Consider the following 20,920-nt stretch of genomic DNA (forward strand, 5'->3'; position numbering starts at 1 on the left):
GTCTGTGCCTAGAGGAGCTCATATCCTGGCTGGGGAGACCATGAGCAAATAAGTGTGAGAGGCCATTTTTGATAAATGGCAGTGCCGTGGAGAAGAGGGAGCAGAGGCATGTGGTGGGAAGATCCAGGGAGGTGACAAGACACGATTGTAAGAAGCTATTGTCATGTAAGGGTGGGAGAGGGGGCCAGAGCAGGAGGCAGGCAGGGTGAGGACACCTGAGGGGGACACTGCCACAACTGCTCAGTTGGGCAGCAAAGACCTGCCTGGCCTGGGCCCAGCTCACAGCAGGCCCACCTGAGCAACATCCTTCCCATGGTTCCCTAGGGAGTGGCTCAGTGACGGCTGCCATGGCAGGGACCAACTCCTCCCAGGGGCCAGAGGGCAGAAACTGTGCCCACTGAGACCTTATTTCTCCCATGAAAGTGCCTTTGGTGGTGGTGATGGCGGGTGCATCAACCTGCACCCAAGAACTGTGGGCAGTCTGCTGCCAGTCCCTAGGTGGGACCCTGGACATGTGGGCTCCCCAGAAAGGCCGGCAAGGCAAGGCCCAGGAGTACGGCTGAATGCAACATGTCTCCCCCACTTTAGAGCTTGTGGGCCTGACCAGCATCACGTATAGCAGAATCTGGGTCGGCCCATTCCAAATGCTCCAATGGTTTTGGACACAACAACACATATTTCTGGACTAAAAAGTCTTATCTTCCTGAGGAGATAAAAGCCCCTGCTTGCCTTGGTGCCAGTAACACTGGATGGAGGACAGGGATAGGCCACCCTCCTAGGAGTTGCCCTCTGGGGAAAGCTGGCCTCCACACCCCACCACTTCCTTCCTGGGATCCCCCACCCCCCCACCCCCCCACCAGAAGCCTGGTCCCTGCCTCCCTGGCTGCGTTCCCCACTCCCCTGTCACAGTGCCCTGCCCCAGCCCACCCCACTGAAAACATCCCCCTCTGGGGCCAAGCAAGAGCTTCCCCCACTGTGAGAGCCCCCTCACTGTTGCAGCACCAGGCAGCCCCCTTGGAGCCTGAGGGACTCGGTGGAGACTTGCCGCCTGGCCCTGTGTGACCTTGAGCTAAGTATCATGTGCTACTGGCTTGGCACTGGGACTGGACTTCACCCCGGGAGAGTCCAGCAGGGATGCCCAGGACTGGCCCTTCATAGGCCTCTGGGCCGCTGGCTGCCTTGCAGGTGACTTCCCTGAGCATACCCACCATGCCCTCAGGTCGGTCTGACCTCCTATTCGAGGCCCACCTTACCCTCCCTCTCCTTCTCTGTTGCCAGCTCTGTAAAGATGTGTAGAACAGATGGATGGGTAGATGGACGAACACCAAAAATTACTGGTTCACAGCTCCAAAGCTTCCCAGCACTCCCTTCTGAGTGGGTTACCTCACATGACCTTGCCTGTGGTCCTGTGTGGTCTACTGCCGTCCACACCGGGCCTCTGAGACCCCAGCAGGGGACTCTGACCCCTCTGCCGGTGCCTAACCTCCCCCAAATGTCCCAGGGCATTTCACCCACCCCTCCCCAAACTGCAGGCAAGAGTCCTCCTGAGCCTTCCTGCCTCCCCCTCCTACCACCCCTGGGAGTTCACCCTGCCCTTTCCCGCCTCAGCTGGTCTGTAATCCCACCCAAAACTCTATCCTGACCGTTTCTCATCCTGCTGAAAATAAGAGAGGAGCCCGGGGAAGGCATGGGTGGAGAGAGCACACCCGTGCACCCCACCCCTCGCACCCTGTGCACCAGCATCTCCTGGTCTCTCTCACACTGAGAAACCCCACACTTCCCTGCAAGTTGCTCCTGGACTCTCCCCTGGAGTGGTCCTGAGGAAGGGGCTTCCAGGTTGGCTTGCCCAGGAGAGAACTCTACAGTGTGGGCAAGCAGACCTTCCCCTGCCCTTGTCTGTTACTGACCCATCATTTACAAGCTTTTCAGGTAGACAGACCTACCGCTCCTTGTTCTAAGGTTAAAAAAAACAACAAAAACCCAACCCTGTAGATTCCACCAGGGGTGCGTGCATGCGTGTGTGTGTGTGTGTGTGTGTGTGTGTGTGTGTGTATTTATTATAGGTATATTTTCAAGATCGGTTAATGACCAAAAGTTGCCATCAAAGTTGGGACTTCTGGCTGGTTGGCATATTGAAATATGACTTAACACAGGGAGTCATAAGAAATGATAATACGAACTTTAAACATTTTAATTTAACTTAAGACAGATAATCATACATTCCTTTGCCAATTTTGGGGGCGGGCCATCTTTTCTCAGAGCACAGGCTCACTCATTTGAGTTACTGTCACTGTTCCTTCTCAAACCAGAGCACATTATGTGTGAGGTCCAGTTGGCTTTCTCCGGGCAGTGTGAGGTTGCAAAGTACCCAGGACCTGAATCCTAGGTTGTCATGGCTCTCTGTCTCCAGTCTCACAGTTTGGTCTTGCCCAAACCAAACCTAATCACAGCTTGTACTGAGGCTTTCCAAAGCATCCACTGAATTTCCACAGAATCCCTCTTTACGTTCATATTTCATCAGTGTGTATGGTGTTCAAGGATGTAGTCACAATGACAAGTACAACTGGCACACACAGGTTTGGGCCAAACACCAGTGACTCAAAGGGATGGCTGCCAAAGTGCAGGACACTGGCTCCCTGCTGTTCTGGAGCATTCGGCCGGCACGCTTTATCGTGAGAACAGAGCACGCCCATTCATCCAGGGAGCATTGGTGACGGGGGTAAAAGGGTTAGAGCTTGCTTAGAGCACCAAGATTTCTACAAGTTCGTAAGTGACTCTGCATTTCATTGATCACAACAGCTTCTTTGAAAAAATGGTAGCATGTGCACACGTGAGACACTTCTGTGCTGGGGAAACAGGACTCTCTGTGTTGGGTTCTTTGCAGCCACTCCACAGCTACCGGGCCTCAGGCCATTGGATTAGCTTATCCATGTCCCCCCAGCCTGCCTGACCGGCCCGGCACAGGCAGACCCATAGCGAGTCTCCTCTTAAAAGCAGCCCCCCTTTCTTTGCCTCTTCCTAGCTCCCTGCTTATTTCGGAGCCAGAGTCTGAGCAGATGGGGGAAGGACCAAGGTTGGGTGCACAGTGTCCCCAGCTGCAGAGAGGCCCCAACAAATGGCTCTACCCCAGCTAGGCAGCCTCTCAGCCTTAGGGCACTGAAGACGGCCAGGGAGGCCCTTCCCTATGGCCCTGTACTGTCCTGTGGCTCTAGATGCCCTCAGCCTTCTAGCCCACAGCTGCTAAGGCTGACGAGATGAGATGTGATAGCATCGCCTGAGGAACACTGACTCAGGAGGAAATCAGGCCAGAGATTTCTGAGCCAAGAGTAAATAAATAAAAATGAAAAGGTTCCACATACAAGGAGGAGGGAGGCACAGATGTGCAGGGAAGACATGTGGCCTTTACTAAAAGCCGAGTGGAAGGGGTTGCTGCCTGGGGTGGAGCCTGGCTCCCGGTTTCCATAGGGAAGGTAACTGCTGACTTTTAGTCAGGCCCGTGGGCTGGGTAAAGACTCTGATTTAACCACTCTGGGTCTCTTGCCCTGCAATTTCCTGCCTCTGAGTGTGGAATCCCAAGATCCTACCCCCCACTCCAGCTATCGTCCCCCCAGGCCAGACCCTCTCTGCTGAGGGCTCTATGGACCAGGCAAGTGCATAGCTCCTTCCCCGAGCCCCTTCTGCCTCCGTGCAGCTCCTTTTTTTTTTTTTTTTTTTTTTTTTTAATCTTTCTCACCTGAAAGGTGAGCACCACCCTTTTTCTTCCTTGACCTTCCCCACAGCCTGCTTCCCAAGCCTTCTGAACTCACGTAGGCCTGCAGGCTGTGAGTCTGGGGCCCCTGCAGGTCACTCTCAGTGGCTGGTACTGGTCCTCCCATCTATGCCGGGCGAGCCCTAGGAGTCTCTAAGTCTGCGGTAACCTCTGACCCTGTTGATGAAGTTCTCAAAAAGCAGAGCCTGAGATGGCGATTCTTGGGCATGTGACTGGTCCAGGGAGCAGGTTCAGGAGACAGGGAGACAGGACAGGGCCAGGCAGGGAACCAGGCAAAGGTGTGGTTTCAGCCACCTTCTTGGTGTGGCCTGATCCCAGGGAGCTGTGGAGCCTAAATGAAATCAAGGCTGTCCTACCTTGAGGGACAGGACAGGGCCTCCCAGGGCCCAAGGCTCTTTTCCAGCAAGGGGTGCAGCTGTGAGCAGGCAACACTGATGTGGTAGGGGACAGTGTGCCGACAGGAAAGGGGATCTGGGGGCATATGTGGCATGTGTCTACTGCATGCTCTGCTCTGCATCCCTCTGTCCCCTGCCCCCACTCCTTCTGACAGAACCCAGTGCCTCAGGTCAGGGCTAGGCCTGGCTGGCCTCAGAGGAGCCCTCTGTCTGAAATCCAGCCACCAGCCTCCAACCCCCCAGCCCCTCACTGGGACTGCCACAGTGACCTCTCAGGCACCTTTGCTCTCTCCTGGCCTCTGCACTCTGTGCTCCCCCAGCAGCCAGGGGGATCTTTGTCAGACTGTAAGACAGAGCATCTCTCCTGTGCTCAAAACCTTCCCACAGCTGGCCATCTTAGTTCTGAGCCAGAGCCTGAGTCCTCCCAGGGCCCCAGGGCTCTGTGACCCTGCATCTCCCCCCGCCCTGCCGTGCCCCCTCCACTTTCCATGCTGGGTGCACTGGCCCTCCTGCTGTCCCTTGAGTATCATCCACAATCTCAACTCCGGGCTTCTGCACTGGCTGTTCCCTCCACCTGGAACACTCTTTGTCCAGAGAGCCAATCCATTCTTTCCCCAAATGGCTCAGATGTTCCCAACTCAAGAAGCCTCCCTTGCCCATTCTATTTATGACTCCCCAAACATCCCACAACACTGTGTTTTCTACCAGGGCACACAGCTTCCTTACCGTGTTTACTGCCCCCCCTTGCCCCCATCACACTTACCCCGCTCCCCATTCACACTTGTGAATGCCGGCTTCGCAGGGCAGGGACGTTGGTCTGTGTGCCAATGATGTGTCCTACAGGCCCAGGAGTACCCGGCAGGAAGCAGGTGCTAATAAATCCACCCCAGCCCTTTGTACTGAATGAGGGAGGGGCCAACTCATCACAGGGAGGGGACAGCCAGGGACTTCTGGGAAGTCTTCTGGAAAGGCCCTGGGCCTCCCCCAGATGAACACGGTAGATGTGTGGCCACCTCCCACCTAGTCTTGGCCAACCCTGATACTGCTCTGCCTCTGAGCCCTCAGCCCAGATGTCCCTTCATCTGGTAAGCCCATAAGAACTGGGCTTCCGTTGCTGCCACCGGAAACTTGCCCCCACCCCAACTCCATCCCTCCCTCAAGGCCCTGAGGCCCCTTCACAAACCCTGGTCCTCACCCTTGGCCTCCCCACCCAGCTCCAGCCTTTCTGTGCCAGTGACAGAACACAGCCTGGGGCTGCAGCTCTTCCTTTGCCCCAGTCCTCAGCAGCCACAGTGGCCATACCCCCACACCCCCTCCACACCGGTCCTCCACCCCTCGCCCGCCCCAGGAGAGCCCCAGAACAGCCAGCAAGACAAGACGAACACACCCAGAAACTCAGGCCACGTAGGAACTGAGCCCAGTTGAGGAGCTGGAGGAGCCAGGGCAGGGATGGTGGGTGCAGTGTGGCTGTGGGGCTTCCTGGAGGAGGCGGGTGGGGTTGGGGCCTCAGACAGTGCCATCAGTGTTTTTGCGCCCTCTTCCCTGCCATGAGGTGGGGCAGGGCTGGGGATGTGCGTGCATACGTGCGTGGCGTTATCATAGAGGAAATCAATGCCTGGCACTGGCCCAGTGTTTAAGGGAAATGAATAGATTTTGGCCGAGGACAAAGAGAGTTTGATTAATCAAAAATTGGATAATGGAGGCAACACTCTAATTATTTTTCTTCCCAGCATTTTATCGAGAAATATGTTTGCACAGCATATCAGAGGTAACAGAGTGGGTGAGGGGGGGGTGACCATGCTGGAGGAAAGCCCAGCCTGGGGACAGGGACACCGCACCCCACATGTACTGATGTGGAGGCTGGCTGGCTGGTCCTGGTGGTTACTCCATGGGGCCACAGGAAGCAAGAGGGGACATGTGGTGCAGGCCTGAGGCTGCACACAGCTGGGGCAGCTTGGGTCACAGCAAAAGGGGTGGGCAGGGTTGCTTGCTGACATGGTGGCCAGGGGGAGTGGAGGTGCGGCACCACCAGCTCAGGTCACTGGGACCTCCTGCAGGGTGAAGGCTGCAGGTGTCAAGTACTCCAACCCATGGTCAAGGAGGGTCTTTGGAAGTCCCTCTGGGCAGTTTGGAGCAGTTTCTCATGTTCACCTTGGTGAGCTGCCCTGTGGCTGAGGTCAGATAGGACGACCGGGCCCCACAGGACCTTCTCATAGCCCTCCCTTGTCACTCACCTCCTCCTCCTGCACTGTCCCCACCACTACAACACCGTTTCTGTGGTCACCTAGTCTCCTAACTCCAGGCAGCCTTCTTGGAGCTCAGCATGAGGCTCACTAAATTGCTCATTCATTCATTCAGGGTACAGAAAGAGGCTGCCATGGGAAGAAACATGCGTAGGGTCCTGGGTTGCCTGTTAGACTCAGGAGGCTGGTGGAGGAAGCACTGAAGAGGAGATGAGTCCTCACCTAATCTGGGGGATCAGAGTCAGTGTCTGGGAGAAGGGAGAGATGAAGGAGAGATGAAGGATGAGCTGAAGCTTCTAGGCAAGAGTCACGGTGTAGTGGGCGGGGTCAGCCAGTCCTTGGCAAACACATCTGAGTCTAAATCCTCCCTCCAATACCCACCATGGACATCACTCGTCAACCATGACCACTTTCCCTCTGAGTCATAACATAGCCCCAGAATCCTTCTCAACACTCTGTGCTTTGGACAGTCACTCCAGAGTTGGTACAAGAAATGAAAACTATCTATACCCTTGACCAAGGCCAATTTAAAGGTGAGGACACTAGACCCAGACAGTGAAGAGGCTTCACCAGCGTCAGCATTACAGGGAGAGCTGGGACTAGAACCCAGGTCTCCTGATTTCCTCTCCAGTGCTTTTCCCCCTGCACCAAGCGGCTCTGCTGAGCTGGTCTTGGGGCACAGGCCATAGAAAGGCCATTCAGCCATCACATGGTCACTGCAGACACGTGTTCCTTTCCTACCACCGGGATCTAGTCTTGCTCTCTTACAACAGTTTCCTATGGACATGCCCCTATTTGTCATGACCATATGAAACCTCTACGTCTGACCAAGGACTTGCCAGGTCATACCATGTCACTGAGGGGCCAGGTGTCAAACTGAGGCATCTGATTTCCAGTGGCAGGGACCCATGCCTATAATGGCAGCATGAGAAGTGAGGCACTCACCTGCCTTGGCTTGTGAGCGAACCACAGTCGGGCCTCACTGGTGCACAGCCAGTGGTGTCCACCTATAGGTGATTTGTGTTTGTTGGCCAAACCTTAAGGCCAAAGACACACCTCTTGGGATCAGAGGGTTGAGCTGGAGCACTGGTTCTCCAGTGTGAGGACTATAGCCACTAGGAAGCCCAGCCCTCTGCATGAACGTGGCTCAAAAGATCATGTTAGCCCTGACCACTTGCCAGTATTCATTTACCCCTTGAACAGCCATTTCTTGAGGCCCTACTATGGCCAGGCCAGGCTCTGGGGCTGGATTCTCAGTGGCAAACAGCCAATGAAGGTCTTGACCTTACAGAGCTTACATTTAGATCCAGGAGAGAGATAGTATATAAAATAAATAGAACAGGTAATAGGTTATATTGTGATGAGTGCTAAGGGGAGAAATAGAGGCAATTACCCACTTGGGAAAGCCACCCCATCTTCCCACGTCTCAGTCTCCTTGACTATGAGGACAAAACTGAGGTAAAAATCAGCCCCTTCTTGGAGGAGTTGGTAGTGGAAAGATAAAGTGAGCCTCTGCCCTTCGAAGGCACTAGCTCACTGTAATCCACAGCAGGTTCTGCTGCTGTCCTCATGAATGCCTGTGTTTGGGCTCTGGGGGAAATGTGCATAACTGAGCCTACTGTCCTCTGCTCCAACACCACAACCTTGACCTCCCTGGCTCACAGGGGCATAGAGCCTTGCTGAAGGGCTCAGGGCTCAGATCCTGGAACCCTGCCTGGAAAGCTCTCCATTCCAGAGGTTGGGGAGGGCTATTCAGTTGGGGCAGGGTCTCTTTCTGAAACGTTTGCTCTGACCACTGTCTGCACAGCCAGGAAAGGCACAGCCGGCCTGGACAAACCCTCGGGGAAGGGTGTGTTTCTGGCTAGAGGCTGCTGGAAGGAATGCCGGGCTTGACACTGTTTGTAAGGCCTCTCCCTGCACCGTGGTTTTTAACAGTCTCGCTTCTTAGCACTTTTTGATGGATTCTCCAGGGATGTCTCTAAAAGAGAGTTATACCTTAATTTAGAAGCAAATAACTCAAAACTCTGTGATATACCAGGTTCCTTTGGAAAAGGGATGAACTCAAGGAAGCCATTGTTGTATGAAGCCAACTACGTGCCAACAGGACTGCCCAGCCCTCAGCCCTTGAACCGTGCCTCCCTCCCGAGGTTAAGGGACAGAGGGGGAGGAAGCAACACTCACAGGAGGCCAGAGTGAGGCTTGCAGGCTGGCTCCGACTGACCCTAGTGGCCCCAAGTGCCAAACACAGCCCGTGTGCCCAACTGCCCAAGGGAGAAGGGGGAACATGGTGGCAGGCCCGTGGAACTGCCCTCCCAGTGCCATAACCAGGCTTCATGGGCAAGCACTTGGGCAGTCAGTCAGGGCCCCATGTCTCGTGTAATGCTCTACTGTCTTGAAATGTTTAACAACTTTTACCAAGGGCCCACAAATCATATAGCTGGTCCTACCCCTGTTGCTCAGTCCCCATGCACTCCACGCATACCTTGGGGTTTGCCTCAGAGGCCCCGCTCTCCTGAGAACACCCTCTTCCACAGTCTTCCTCCACTCCACGTGGCCACTCCACTCCACTCCATGTGGCCATCATGATTGTGCTCCCACCTCACTTGCTGGTCAATCTTTCTCAATCTCTTTTCTGGAAGCTCCTTCTCGGCTCATGCTCTGAGAGGTGAAGGCCCTGAGGCCTGACCCAGCCCCTCTGGTCCCACCTACCCTTGATCCTCAAGTGACCTTGGCCAGTCCCTGGCTTCCCATACACCTGGTGCCAAGGACTCCGGGTTTCTACCCCCAGCTTCGCTCGCCCCTCTGACCGCCACATGTGTCCATGTCTACCAGGTCTAACCTAATTTCCAATTTCCTACCTCTCATGATGGAGTCCGCATCTTCCTTCTCTGCCAATGCCACTGCCATCCCTCCAGCTGTCCATGCTTCCCGTCCATCATTAGGTCCTCTTTAAAATAAACCCCATCCAACCACTTCTCATGACCCCTACTGCTCCCACTGTACTGGGTCAGCAGCCTCCTGCCCCTGACTGCTGTAACAGCCCCTCACGCCCCGCCCCCCCCCCCCCCCCCCCCGTTCTTGCCCCCATGTCCATCAACCACACAGGTCTTTTAACAGCAGAATTAGTTTGAGTATCTCCTCTTCTCCAAGCTTTCTCTCCTCTTCCTGCCTCACTGGGGCCTGCCTGACCTCCTCCGTAAACCACCCTCCCTACTGGGCTCTGGCTACCTGGCTTTCTGGTGAGGCCTCCAGCAGCAGAAGTGGGTCAGCCTCAGTGCCTATGCACCTGCCACCCTCTTTCCTGGTGCTCTTCCTTGTCAGTCATGACTCACCCGTCACTCTCCATGGCACTGTGCCAATGGTCCCTCCATGCAAAGGGACCCCCTGACCCTCTCCCATCCCCCTCCCATTTAATTTGGTTCTCTTCACAGCACCTACCTTACCTGGCATTCAGTTACCCAGGTGTTGTGTCAGCCTCTCTGAGACTGCTGTGAGCACCATGAGAGCAGACGCTGCATCTGTCCTGCTCCTTGCCATATCCCTGTGCCTGGCACAGTGCCTAGTACTCGGCAGGTTCTGGTAAATATTAGCCAAAGGAATGAATGAATGTGCGAACCATTTCTGTTTCCTCGGGCTCTGTACGGAGGGCTGACATCTCCCATGTGCTCCAGGAGCCATCAGATGGTCCCTGTGGTTAGTCCCTGTCAGTTCACTACCGCGAGCATCTTCCCTGCCAGTGTGGATGCGTGTAAGGGGCCAGACACACGGGGAGGTCCCATGCAGGGATAGGTGCAGGGACAGGGCAGGGAACTCTTGGCTCTGTTTATGGATGAAGACAAAGAAGCTCAGTCAGCACAGGGTTGGGCCAGGGGTGATAGGGCCAGGGCCTGACCCAGGTCTTTGGAGGCCTTAACTGGAGGGCCCCCCGAACCTGCTTTGGGGCATCTGGGCCTTTCCACGTCAATCCCCGGTCTGCCTAAGCTGTGTCCGGCCACTGCTCTGGGGCTGATCCTCAGCATTTGCCATGATGCCCCTATCCATTTCCTTTTGCCCTCTTTCCTGCCAACCACAGCGCCTGCAGGCGTGTGTCTGGAGGCTCAGTTACCCCAGGTTTCCTTCCTGGGGTTGTGGGAGAGCAGTATGCTAATCTTCTTCTTCCAGAGTTCTTGCAAGCCCAGCCATGGTCAGCAGCAGTGAGAACATCCTATACCCACACAGCATTTTAGGTCTTCCGAGTGCTAGCAAGAGACAGGATAGGGCTGCCTCATCCTCACATCCAGGGACGGAAGGCACGGCACACACTGCCATCACAGGTATGTACGCATGAGAAAAACACACAGAAAAACACGCTGTTCAGGCCACACCCCGAGTCTCAGGCCAGCCCTCCCACCATTCAGTCATCCATCCCACTGGCCTCTTACAGGGGCCCTTGCCAAGTCCACCTGGTTACCCAGAAGTTCCTGAAATCACCCTAGAAGCTTCTGAGATCTGGACCAAGGAATTCCTGAGACTCCACGAAACAGAAGAGCTGAGAGGTTAGGCACAGAGGGAGGAATCCATTCCATATCCCAAATCTAGCATCCCACAGACTCCTGCCAGAGTCAGAATGTGGCCTGGCAACAGGCACAAGAGTGAAGTGGCTCTATCCCTCTTGGCATAATCTGCACCCCTATGAGGGCAGGCAGGCCTTGCTCTCACTGCAGCAACATGGGCTTCAGCCAAAAGCTGAAAGTGAGTGTGTGTTAGGAGTTTGGGGGGGGGGGGATGCCACATACATGAGTAACAAACAGCCCCTTCAGAGGGAGAGCGAAAACATCCCCGGGTATGAGCAAGTGAGCAGATCTAGGGCAGAAAGTGACACTGGCCTTCCAAGGAGGAGGGACTATGTCTTATTTACCTCCTGTCTCAGAAAATCAACGTCTGTTAGAGGGACACACAAGAGTTTTAAGCCAAATGCCAGTGTCTTGTCCCTGGAGCACGAGGAACGTTGAAGGCACACCACTTCATTTGAACATGGCCAGGCTTTCCCATTCAATCAGCCCCTAAATGGAGACTCCCAAGCCTCCCTGTTACAGTTCACAAACATCCACGCCCCAAAGGGGCAGAGTCTCCAACTAAATATCATTCTCCATCCTGGCTAGGAAGGGGGCCAGGCTGTTGGTGACCCAGTACCCTGGCCTTGCCCATGAGACAAGGTGCCTGGAAGGGCAGTCTAGGTTGCAAGGAGACCCCAGAGTCTTTCAAGCTCTTCCCCAAGCCCACCCCAGCTCCTAGGTCACAGAGCTACTCCCTTTTACAGATGAAGAAACTGTGGCCTACCTGGAAGAGCCACAACTAACAAGCAGTGGGGTGTTCCATTTCCCCAGCTCCTTTAGCTCCTGTGCACCTCTCACCCACCTTTCCCACCACACCACCTATGTCTTCCCAAGCACATCCTGTGCTCCTTCCAGACCCAACTGCCTGAGTGCCCTCTCTGTGGTTTGTTCCACTTTCTTCCCTCTGCCCACAATGCCCACCCCATATGTGCTCATGTCCTTCAAGCTCCAGTTCAAATGTCACTTTGCCCACAGGCCCATCTGACTCCAGCCCAGACCTCATCTCTAAGGTCCCTCCAGAGGCCCTGGCACCCACACTCAGGGTTGGGAGACATTTCTCCCCTGTGGGGTGGTGCGTCGGTCTCAGGAGGGCAGGCCTAGTCCACTCCTACCTCACCGCCAGGCTCTGGGGGAGCAAATGCTCAGTAAATATTTGTTTAATCGAATTTGGCCAAGGAGCCTCCTCTAGACAGAGCCCAAGGCAGCCGGACTCACTCCCCAGAGCAGGGAAATCACTTGGGCAGAAGGGAGTCCATCGGGGGCTGGGATGCCTCACCAAAACAGGCAGACCTCGCCTACCAGGCGGGTCCCTCCATCCTGAGACAGGGACTCTAGGGAACCCTGGTCTCCGCACTGTCTTCTTCTTTCTTGTAACAGAGATCCTCAATTCTCGGCCTAGGCGGAGTCCTGCCATCATCACCAAGGCAGGCTCAGCACCGCCCTGCAGGCAGAGCCCCCGTGGATCTCCCGCAGGATACGGAGCCCCAGCCCCAAGGCCCTCACACCCCTCCCCCCAAACACCCCAACACCCCCACCGCCTTTTAAGGGAAAAAAATATTGAGCCAGGAACATATCACAATCGCAGCAGGTCGATACTCATCTCTTGCTCTAAACGCTTCCAAAAGAACCTGCTCTCTGCAAGACCGGTGACGGAAAACTGCGAGCCACTCGGCCCCGGGCCCAGGCCTCCGGGGCCCTCTCCTTCGTTTCAGCCAAGGCCACAGGTCGGCGCTCCTGCGGCCCGGGGTCGCCTCCTCCCCGCTCCCCTGGGAGGGAGACCCCGCCTCAGCGCCTCTCCCGCAGGTCTCCTGGCCCCGGCTCCGCACGGGCGGCTTTTTTTTTTTTGGGGGGGGGGGGGGGAGCGACGCGGCATCCCCGGCAGCCCTTGCCCACCTCCCGGGCCCGCGGCCACCCCCTCCTGCCAGCTCCTCAGCCCAGTGGCGCCCCTTCCCAGCACCTGCCCGGCCCGTGGTCTCCCCCTGTCCACCTCGCAGGCATCCCCACCCTGGTCGCCCCCACCCCGGCCGGGCATCCCTTTCGCTGCTCCCCGGCGCCCCCCGCCCAGGCGGATCCCTAGCACAAAGGCCCGGGTGGGGCCCCGGGTGGGGGTGGGGTGGACGCCCCAGCCGCGTCCCCGGCCCCCCGAGGTTCAGCGTGTGCCCCGGCCGCGGGTCCGCTCACTCACCTCCGGGCCGCCGCACGGTGCATCGGCCGAGCTGCTCCGGGTGGGGCGGGGCGGGGCGGCGAGCGCGGGCCGCGGCGCCCTCGTTCCGCACTACGCGGGCGGCGGCACCCGCGCGGGGACGTGACCGGACCGCGGGCGGCGCACACCCTCCGGCCGGCTAGGCTCCCTCCGCCCGCTCTCCCGCGCCGCCCGCCGCCCGCCCGCGGGTCCGCCCGCCCCGCGCAGCGCTGCCGCCGGCAGGGGGCGGAGCCGCGAGCGCAGCGCGTTGCCAGGCCAACCGCGGGCGGGGGTGCCGCGCGCCCGCCGGTGACCACGCGCTGGGCGCCACCGCCCCGCCACGAGCGCCGGCTCTCTTCCCATTGGGCAAGAGCGGCTGACCGATGCATATGAGGCCCAATGGCAACGGGCAGGGGTGGAGCCACGGTGCCGCGCGCGCCGCAGTCCCGCACGAGCTGGCGCTGCCCGTACAGGCGTCCCCGGGACCTGGCTGCGCGAGGGCACGGCTCCGAGCTAGCAGGACTGCTTCTCAAAGAGCCAGAGACAGAGCTTAAGAGTGGCGGAAGGCCCGGGCCCCCCGTTCGCCTCCCCCAGTTTGTATTCGAACCCAGCTTGGCACTAAACTCCGCCACCTTGGGCAACCAACTGACCTCTCTGAGCCTGTTTTGCAAAGTGGGGCTAGTGGCACCTGCTTCCCTGAATTGTCGCGACCAACCGCTGGAACGTGTGCAAGGCTATGAGGCTATTCAAACCCTAAAGGTTTACACCAATGAGGTTAGTGCAGCGATGGGAGGGACATTAGTCATCTTTGCTGCTTGCTACCCCAGCGTGAAGGGGCTTTTTAAACGGTCCCTGGCAATCCTGGCCATAGAAGGTTGCCTGGAAAAGGAGGAGAGGAGGAAGGGTCCAGGATGTGTCCCTTAGATCAGAGAGGCAGGAGGGAGCCAGCCAGCTCAGTTAAGGCCAGGACCCCCGCCGCCTTTTAGAAGCTTGTGGAAGGTAGAAGGCATCCAACCGGCAGCAAAATGTACCTGAGCCAGTCTGCCAAATTCTTTCAATTTCCGGGGAGGCCCATTTGCGGGCCTCAACGCCAGGAGTCCCTCACTCCTGTGCTTAAAAGACTTGGGCCAGAGAACCAAGATATTAATGCCACTCCTTGTCTTTTCCATCATTGTAACTTGAAGCTTGGTGTATTCTAGAGCATCCCTGGTGAAATGCAGATTCTCCTAGGGACACCTTCCTTATCAATTTACACCCTCATGGTCACATTGCAAGGATCACCCAACACCTGGCAGGAGCACTGGAATTGATCATTGGCAAGGGCGGATTGGGTGGTCATCCCAGTCCAGGTTTGTGGTTTGAAGGCAGGGGCGGGGGTCCCATTCTGCAGGCTGGACGCTGTAGCATTGCAACATTATCCCATAACCTTTCTGGGAATGTTTCCTCTGCTTTTTGAGATGGAGACTGTTGGACTACATATCCTGTGACATGACATGCCCACCTGTGAAGAAGTTGCCCAGATTCTCAGGGACAGGACAGATGTTGGTGATGGGCATCCCGAGGTGAACGTAGACCTGGCACAGCGCTGGCTGGAGGTGGTCAGTGAGAACTAAAGGAAGGTGGCCAAAATTGTGGGGCTTCTCTGGGTGCATGCCCTCAAACCCCCAGCCTGGATCAGGCTGGGCCCCTGCCCACAGGACCACTCAGAGGCCAATGGATGTGATACCAGGAAGATGATTGGCACAGGCCCTGCCCTGATGTGGATCAGAGGTGAGAGGGGGTGAGGGTGAAGCACAGACCCAGCTCTGTTGCCCGTACACCCTTGGGTGAGTTATTTCACCTGGATGAGCCTCAGTTTCCTTTTCTGTCAAAGGGGACACTAATAGACTGTCCTTAGTGATTCTGAGGGGAAGTGCACGTAGGCACATGTCTAGAGATGGGTGAGGGCAGTTTCTGTTGTAGGATTGGGGTCAGAATTGAGCTGTTTGCAGAGGCAAACTAGATGTTAGTGTAGATGACCCTCTACAGCAGTCCGGGCATAAGATCGGAGCTAGCCCATGAAGCAGCCCAGTGGAGCTGGCTGCTACCTCCCTCACCTGACCCTAGGGGCCACTAATGATTGTAACCCTTCATACAGCAATTATTTGTTGATGACCTCCTCTGCACAGACACAGTTCTGGGATTTAGACAGGCCCGACCCTGCCTGTGGACCTTCCTGTCTGTGGGGCAGTAATCCACCATTACTCTTGCCTCATGGAGGAGAGCCCTCCCCAGAACCCTGGGCACACATGCAGGGGGAGAACTGGGCACTGGGACAGCAGAATGGAGGTGGCCTGTGACCTGGGACAGGAGAGAAGCATGTTCCAAGGTGGGGGATGTGCTGGATGTGAAGGAGCTATGATGATTGGAGGAACCCATGGGAGACCAGCATGGCTGGAGCCAGCAAGCAAGTGTGGGTGCCAGAATACAAAGCTGGAGTGGAGCTGGGGACAGTTGAACCGGGCCAGGGGCCCTTATGCAAGATTGGGGATGTTGACCTAAGAACCACCGGAGAGTTTTAAGATTAGCTTTTTATTTTATTTTAATTTTTAATTTTTGTTTATTCATTTATTTTATTTAGAAAGAGCATGAGTTGGGGAGCGGGGCAGAGAGAAGAGGGGAATCTTAAGTAGGCTCCATGCTCAGCATAAAGCCCAATGCAGGGCTCGATCCCATGATCCTGGGATCGTGACTGAACTGAAATTAAGAGTCGGACACTCAATTGTGCCACCCAGGTGCCTCTAGCTTTTAATGTCTTTATTTTTTTTAAAAATTGTTTTAAGTGTATTTATTTATTTTGAGAGAGAAAGAGAGAGCATGAGCAGGGGAAGGGCTGAGAGAGAGGGAGAGAAAGAATCCCAATCAGGCTCCTCACTGTCAGTGCAGGGCCAGGTGTGGGGCTTGAACCCACAAACCGTGACATCATGATCTGAGCTGAAGCCAAGAGCCAGATGCTCAACCTACTGAGCCACCCAGGTGCCCCCATTTTTTTTTTTTTGAGAGAGAGAGAGAGAGAGAGAGAGAGAGAGAGAGAGAGAGAGAGAGGGAACAAGCAGTAGAGGGAGAGAGAGAGAAATCTCAAGCAGGCTCCACACCCAGCGTGGAGCCTGATGTGAGGCTCAATCCTATGATCCTGAGATCATGATCTGAACCGAAACCAAGAGACGCTTAACTGACTGAGCCACCCAGGCACCTGAGATGGTGTAGGTTGTCTTAATATGCAGAATCAAATAACAAAAATGTCAACTATTCATCCCAGAGAAAATAAGAAAGCAGAGATTCTGCATGAAGCTGAGTTCAGCATAGGGCTGCAGGATCACTGAGCGACAGAGTGTGTCAGGAGAGGGCCATGTGGTGGCTGCAGCCATGACAAAGAGCTGGCCCTGGCAGGGGGGGGGGCAGAGTGGGGAGGGTGGGGGCCAAGGAAGAGGCCCCCATGAGAAGAGGTGCTGGAGGAAGGGTGGTGCTTGCTAAGCACATGAAGGACCAGTGGGAGAGGTAGCCGGGAAACCAGCAAGTAGAGGGTCCTGGAGCCTCAGGAAAAGTGTCTTGAGAGGTAAGATAGGGTCAGCCACATCATATGCTATTGAGAGGCCCAGTAAGCTAAGGACAGGGATGTGTCCTCATGAACAAAGGTGGGCACAGTTGGGGGTCAGTGTGCCAGCAGTTCAAGGCATGGGGGCCACATGAGGCTAACACTGGACAGGTGGGTCCCCCTGAGGTGCAGATGGCCTGGGGGCTGGGGCTGGTGCCCCATCCTCAGTCCTTCCTAGCCAGGAAAACAGGACCAAGAGATAACAGCTTGGGGCTCTGTGGTGAAAAGAGGAAGGGGGCCCTAGTGATTAAGCCTTGGACTTCACCAATCCTGCAGGGACAGATGGCTGAGGAGTGGCCTCTCCAAGTGGTATCAACCTATCTCCAGAAAATGACCAAAACTCAGTCACAGAGCATTCCGTGCCTGGGCATCATGTCCCTTCAGTTCCAGAGCAACTGGTGGAGCTTTCTGGCTCATCAGTCACTGAATCCGTCCTGGCACACCAGCCATGCCAGACCAGGGGCCCTCCCCAAATACACCCATGCCTCGTGCCTTTGCCCTTCTGCCCCATGAGGCCCAGCTCCCCTGGGCCTACCTTCCTGCACGCCCAGAGTGCCTAGGATGCTGGAACTTCTCATCTATGTGAGTATGAACCTGTCTCGTCACGACTGGTCCCGGGCAGATTGTGCCATTGGTCTCCCCACTACCCGAAGATGGGGGTGGTGGCATCTTGCTAGTCTCTGGATGCAGGCAACAGCACCCTCCTGTCTGGCTCTTCTCCCGGCTTGACCTGCTCTCCCAAGCCCCTCTGGCTGACTCTCAGGCTGTGGCGGGGCTGAGTGGGTTTCTCCAGTTTATTTCCTTGGGGTCTGTGCAACCCCCCCAGCCCCAACTTGAACAAGCCGTTGCAGATCTGGGTTAGTTATAAATAGCCAGGCCTGCAACTCTCCTTTTAGCTGAAAAGCAAAGTGAACGAGCAGAGAGAGACACACCCGGCACGCGTTTTATTTTTAATCTTCTCCCTCTGTCTCAGAATGAACTGGGGTCCCAGTGCTCAGCATTTCTAGGAGCAGAAGCCCAAGACAAATGCCTGGGTCCCTGGCTTTGCCCCTGTCTGCTGTGTGATCTTGGGCACTTGAGTTGCCACTCTGGGCCTTGGTTTCCTCACCAAGGGAGGGAGCAGTGGAGGTGATCACCTCTAACAGTTGGACTTGGACTGTCTTCCTCTGCCCTTCCCCCTCCCCCCTGGCCCCTGCCTGTGCCCAACAACACCTTTGGGAGGAGAGGGTCCCTGGAAAGCCTAGGTGCAAGTGAGGCCCCAGTCAGGCCTCACTTGGGATGATGCACAAATTGGGATGATGCACAAATTCCTCATCCCCAGCCCTTTGCTTGGGTGTCCCCCAGCTAGGAACTTTCTTCCTCTATGCAAAATCTTTCCAGCCAGCCAAATCCTTGAAATATCGAATGTTACCTCCCCATGGTGAGCTAGGAAGGGGCTGTCTGGGTCACGTTGTGTCTGAGTTGGACCCAGGGCTGGGGCAGGTAGGGAGCCTGTGGGCAGGTGCCTGGGAAATGGCAGGTGGGAAATGGACCTGGAGCAGTCCAGGTGTGTGGTCTGGCAGTGCCCTGATGGGGAGGGTGAGGCTGAAGGGGAGAGACAGAGGCTGTGTTCCTGCAGGGCAGGGACTGCAGCTTTTGTTTTTGTATCACACTCCTCTAGTGGATCTCAGTGATGGTGGAGTCCCTTATTATGCTAGGCCCAGCTGTTTTGGGCTTATGATGATAGTCCCTTACAGAGAGCATGTTCCCACCCACTACCCATTGGCATTGCACAACTCCTTGCCAGCTAGGCTGGTTTCAATAATGAGGAAACCAGGCTCAGAGAAGTTAAGTAACTTGTCTAAAGTCACACAGCTGGATATATTTAGGAGTACAAGCTAGGCACTTTTGGAAATCCGTGTGTATTAAATCTTAAAAAGCCTAGTACTCTTTAAAAAAAAAAAATGTGTATTTATTTTGAGAGAGAGCATACATGCAAGTGGGGGAGGGGTCGAGAGAGAGAATCTTAAGCAGACCCCGTACTGTCAGCACAGAGCCCGACGCGGGGCTCCATCTCACGAACTGTGAGATCATGACCTGAGCTGAAATCAAGAGTTGGAAAGTTAACCAACTGAGCCACCCAGGCGCCCCAAAAAGCCTAGTCCTCTTAAAGCAATGGGAAACTGCTTTTCCTGTATCATGAATGCCCTGAGAACAAATAGGGCAGACCTACTTCTTCCATCATGACACCCCAGTGAGAACCTGGCCGGGGAACTAGGAGCCACTGGACACGCATCTGTGCCTCTCCGCCCCCTCACCCTGGGGGCACCTGCCATTTGACATCCTCAGGAAGTGAGGGAGGAAGGCTGGGGTGATGTCTTCAAAGAGGAAATCCCTGGTGCTAATTGGCACTTAGAGACCTTTCGGCTAATTAACCTGTTTATTTGTCTCTCTAGAGCAAATTAGAGGGTTTCTGGGGAGGCGGAAGAGAGAGGTGTTGCTGGTGGCCACCTCCATGGGGGCTATATATGGCTTCTTGGTGGGTGGTGTGGGCCACTGGGGAGGCCAGGAAGAGGGCTGGGAGGTGGGCTGGGAAGTGTGGGCTGCCCTTCCATCAGTGCCCTGCTCACTTCCCAGTAATGGCTGCTATGGGAGCAATTCTGGGCACATGGGAGTTAGGCTCCTTGGGGGTGCCGCCCGGGCTGGTTCCAGGTTCCCCTCCAGACATCTGCCGGAGGGAGGAGGAGCTAGCTGGAAGGAGGGAAGTGGAGTCCATCCTTGGGGAGGCTCACCACACCGCTTCTTCCAGCCCCAGTGCCCCAGCCATGCTGCCATGTGGAGTTCCCCTTTCTGAGGGGGCTTTTTTAGACCTCCTTGGCCAGAGTTCATGGACTTCCTGTCATCTTGGGTTGGAGGCACAGCTCTTTTTGTATATAAGATGCCAGCCTGTTAGCTTCTACCTCAGACTTGATTGCAAGCTCTTTTCCCTTTCCCCAAGGGCTGGCCAGACTGGTCTGGGGTTTCCAGCAGCTTAGAGAGGTTTCAAGTGGGAAGGAGGGGTTTGGGTGGTCCCCCTCCTTCCTTCTGGTGCAGGGTGGGGAAGGGAGGGAAGCTTCTATGCCTGGCCATGCAGGGATGGCTGTTGTGCTTACACAGGATGGCCGCTGCTTCTCAGGCTACTGAACACCTGTTGAACGCCTGTAACTGATGTCCCCCCAGTTACAGGTGACAACAAGGCTGGCACCTTTGGGGGTTCTCCAGGGCTGTGTGGTTCCCACTCTGGCTTGTCATCCATAGCCTCCTGCTAGCTGCTCAGGGGCCCAGGAGCCAGAGGCATTTGCAAACCTCCCCTGCCCCACCAGCTCTGCAGAACTTTCCTGGCTCCTGCTTGCTGCCCAGAACGGGTAAGGGGGGCTGGCCCACACTCAGTGCCCTTTCCTGTTCTGCAGGAGCCCAGGGCATTGTCAACAGTGGCCTGATCCCCTCACTCGTGTGGAAGCTGCAGAGGGAGGAGGAAGAGATCCAGGGGCTCCTCTTGGACACACTGGCGGCCTGCCTGATGGAGGATGCCACCGAGGCGCTGGGTAGCCACGTGGTGCCCTTCCTGAAGCAGAAGCTCCTTAGCACCAATGATGACATTCGCAGCAAAGCTGCCCGCACACTCATTGCGGTCAGGTGAGCCTGGCCCGAGTGGATGGAGCAGGGAGGGTGGGAGTGGCCGGCCCTGGGGCTTCTGCTGAGGCTCAGAAAAGGCAACTGAGCTGCCCCCAGCCCTGCAGCAAGCCAGCCTGCCCTGGAGGTCCAGGGAGCCCACCTCAGGGCCTGCTTCCCCTGGCCTGCTTGTGCCCTGGGGGAGAAGGACCCTCTCCCCTGGGGTGGCCACAGCCCTGTTGGCCTGAGGGTGTCCTAGGTTTAGCACTCACAGTCCTGTGTCCCAGGAAGCCCCCAGTCCTGGGGAGCATGAGATGGTTTTTTACCCCCTCCCTCTGAGGAGGGCAAGCACAGGAGAACTGGTGGTGACAGGGGTCACTGAGTGTTCCCTATGTGCCCGGCATTACCTACAGACCGCACATTTAGACATTCCTCCAAGGAAGGTGAGTATCTCCGTTTATAAGTAAGGAAA

General features: G+C 56.1%; 2 protein-coding genes across 4 annotated transcripts in view; one reads left to right on the forward strand and one right to left on the reverse strand.

Moving 5' to 3' along the window:
• The window catches only part of GNAZ (G protein subunit alpha z), a 53,700-nt gene extending 40,280 nt beyond the window's left edge, over positions 1-13,420 (reverse strand). The window contains exon 1 of the mRNA XM_019467085.2: positions 13,188-13,420. The gene's annotated coding sequence lies outside the window, so the exon portion shown is untranslated. The remainder of the gene's footprint in view (positions 1-13,187) is intronic.
• The window catches only part of RSPH14 (radial spoke head 14 homolog), a 100,052-nt gene that overhangs the window by 54,577 nt on the left and 24,555 nt on the right, over positions 1-20,920 (forward strand). For all 3 annotated transcript variants that reach the window (XM_053902147.1, XM_019467087.2, XM_019467086.2), the window contains exon 5: positions 20,247-20,472. In XM_053902147.1, the coding sequence (XP_053758122.1) occupies positions 20,247-20,472 (226 nt within the window). The remainder of the gene's footprint in view (positions 1-20,246; positions 20,473-20,920) is intronic.

The sequence above is a fragment of the Panthera pardus genome, unplaced genomic scaffold, assembly GCF_024362965.1.
Source record: "Panthera pardus isolate Hobbes unplaced genomic scaffold, ASM2436296v1 HiC_scaffold_15, whole genome shotgun sequence".
In the NCBI taxonomy this organism is placed as follows: domain Eukaryota; kingdom Metazoa; phylum Chordata; class Mammalia; order Carnivora; family Felidae; genus Panthera; species Panthera pardus.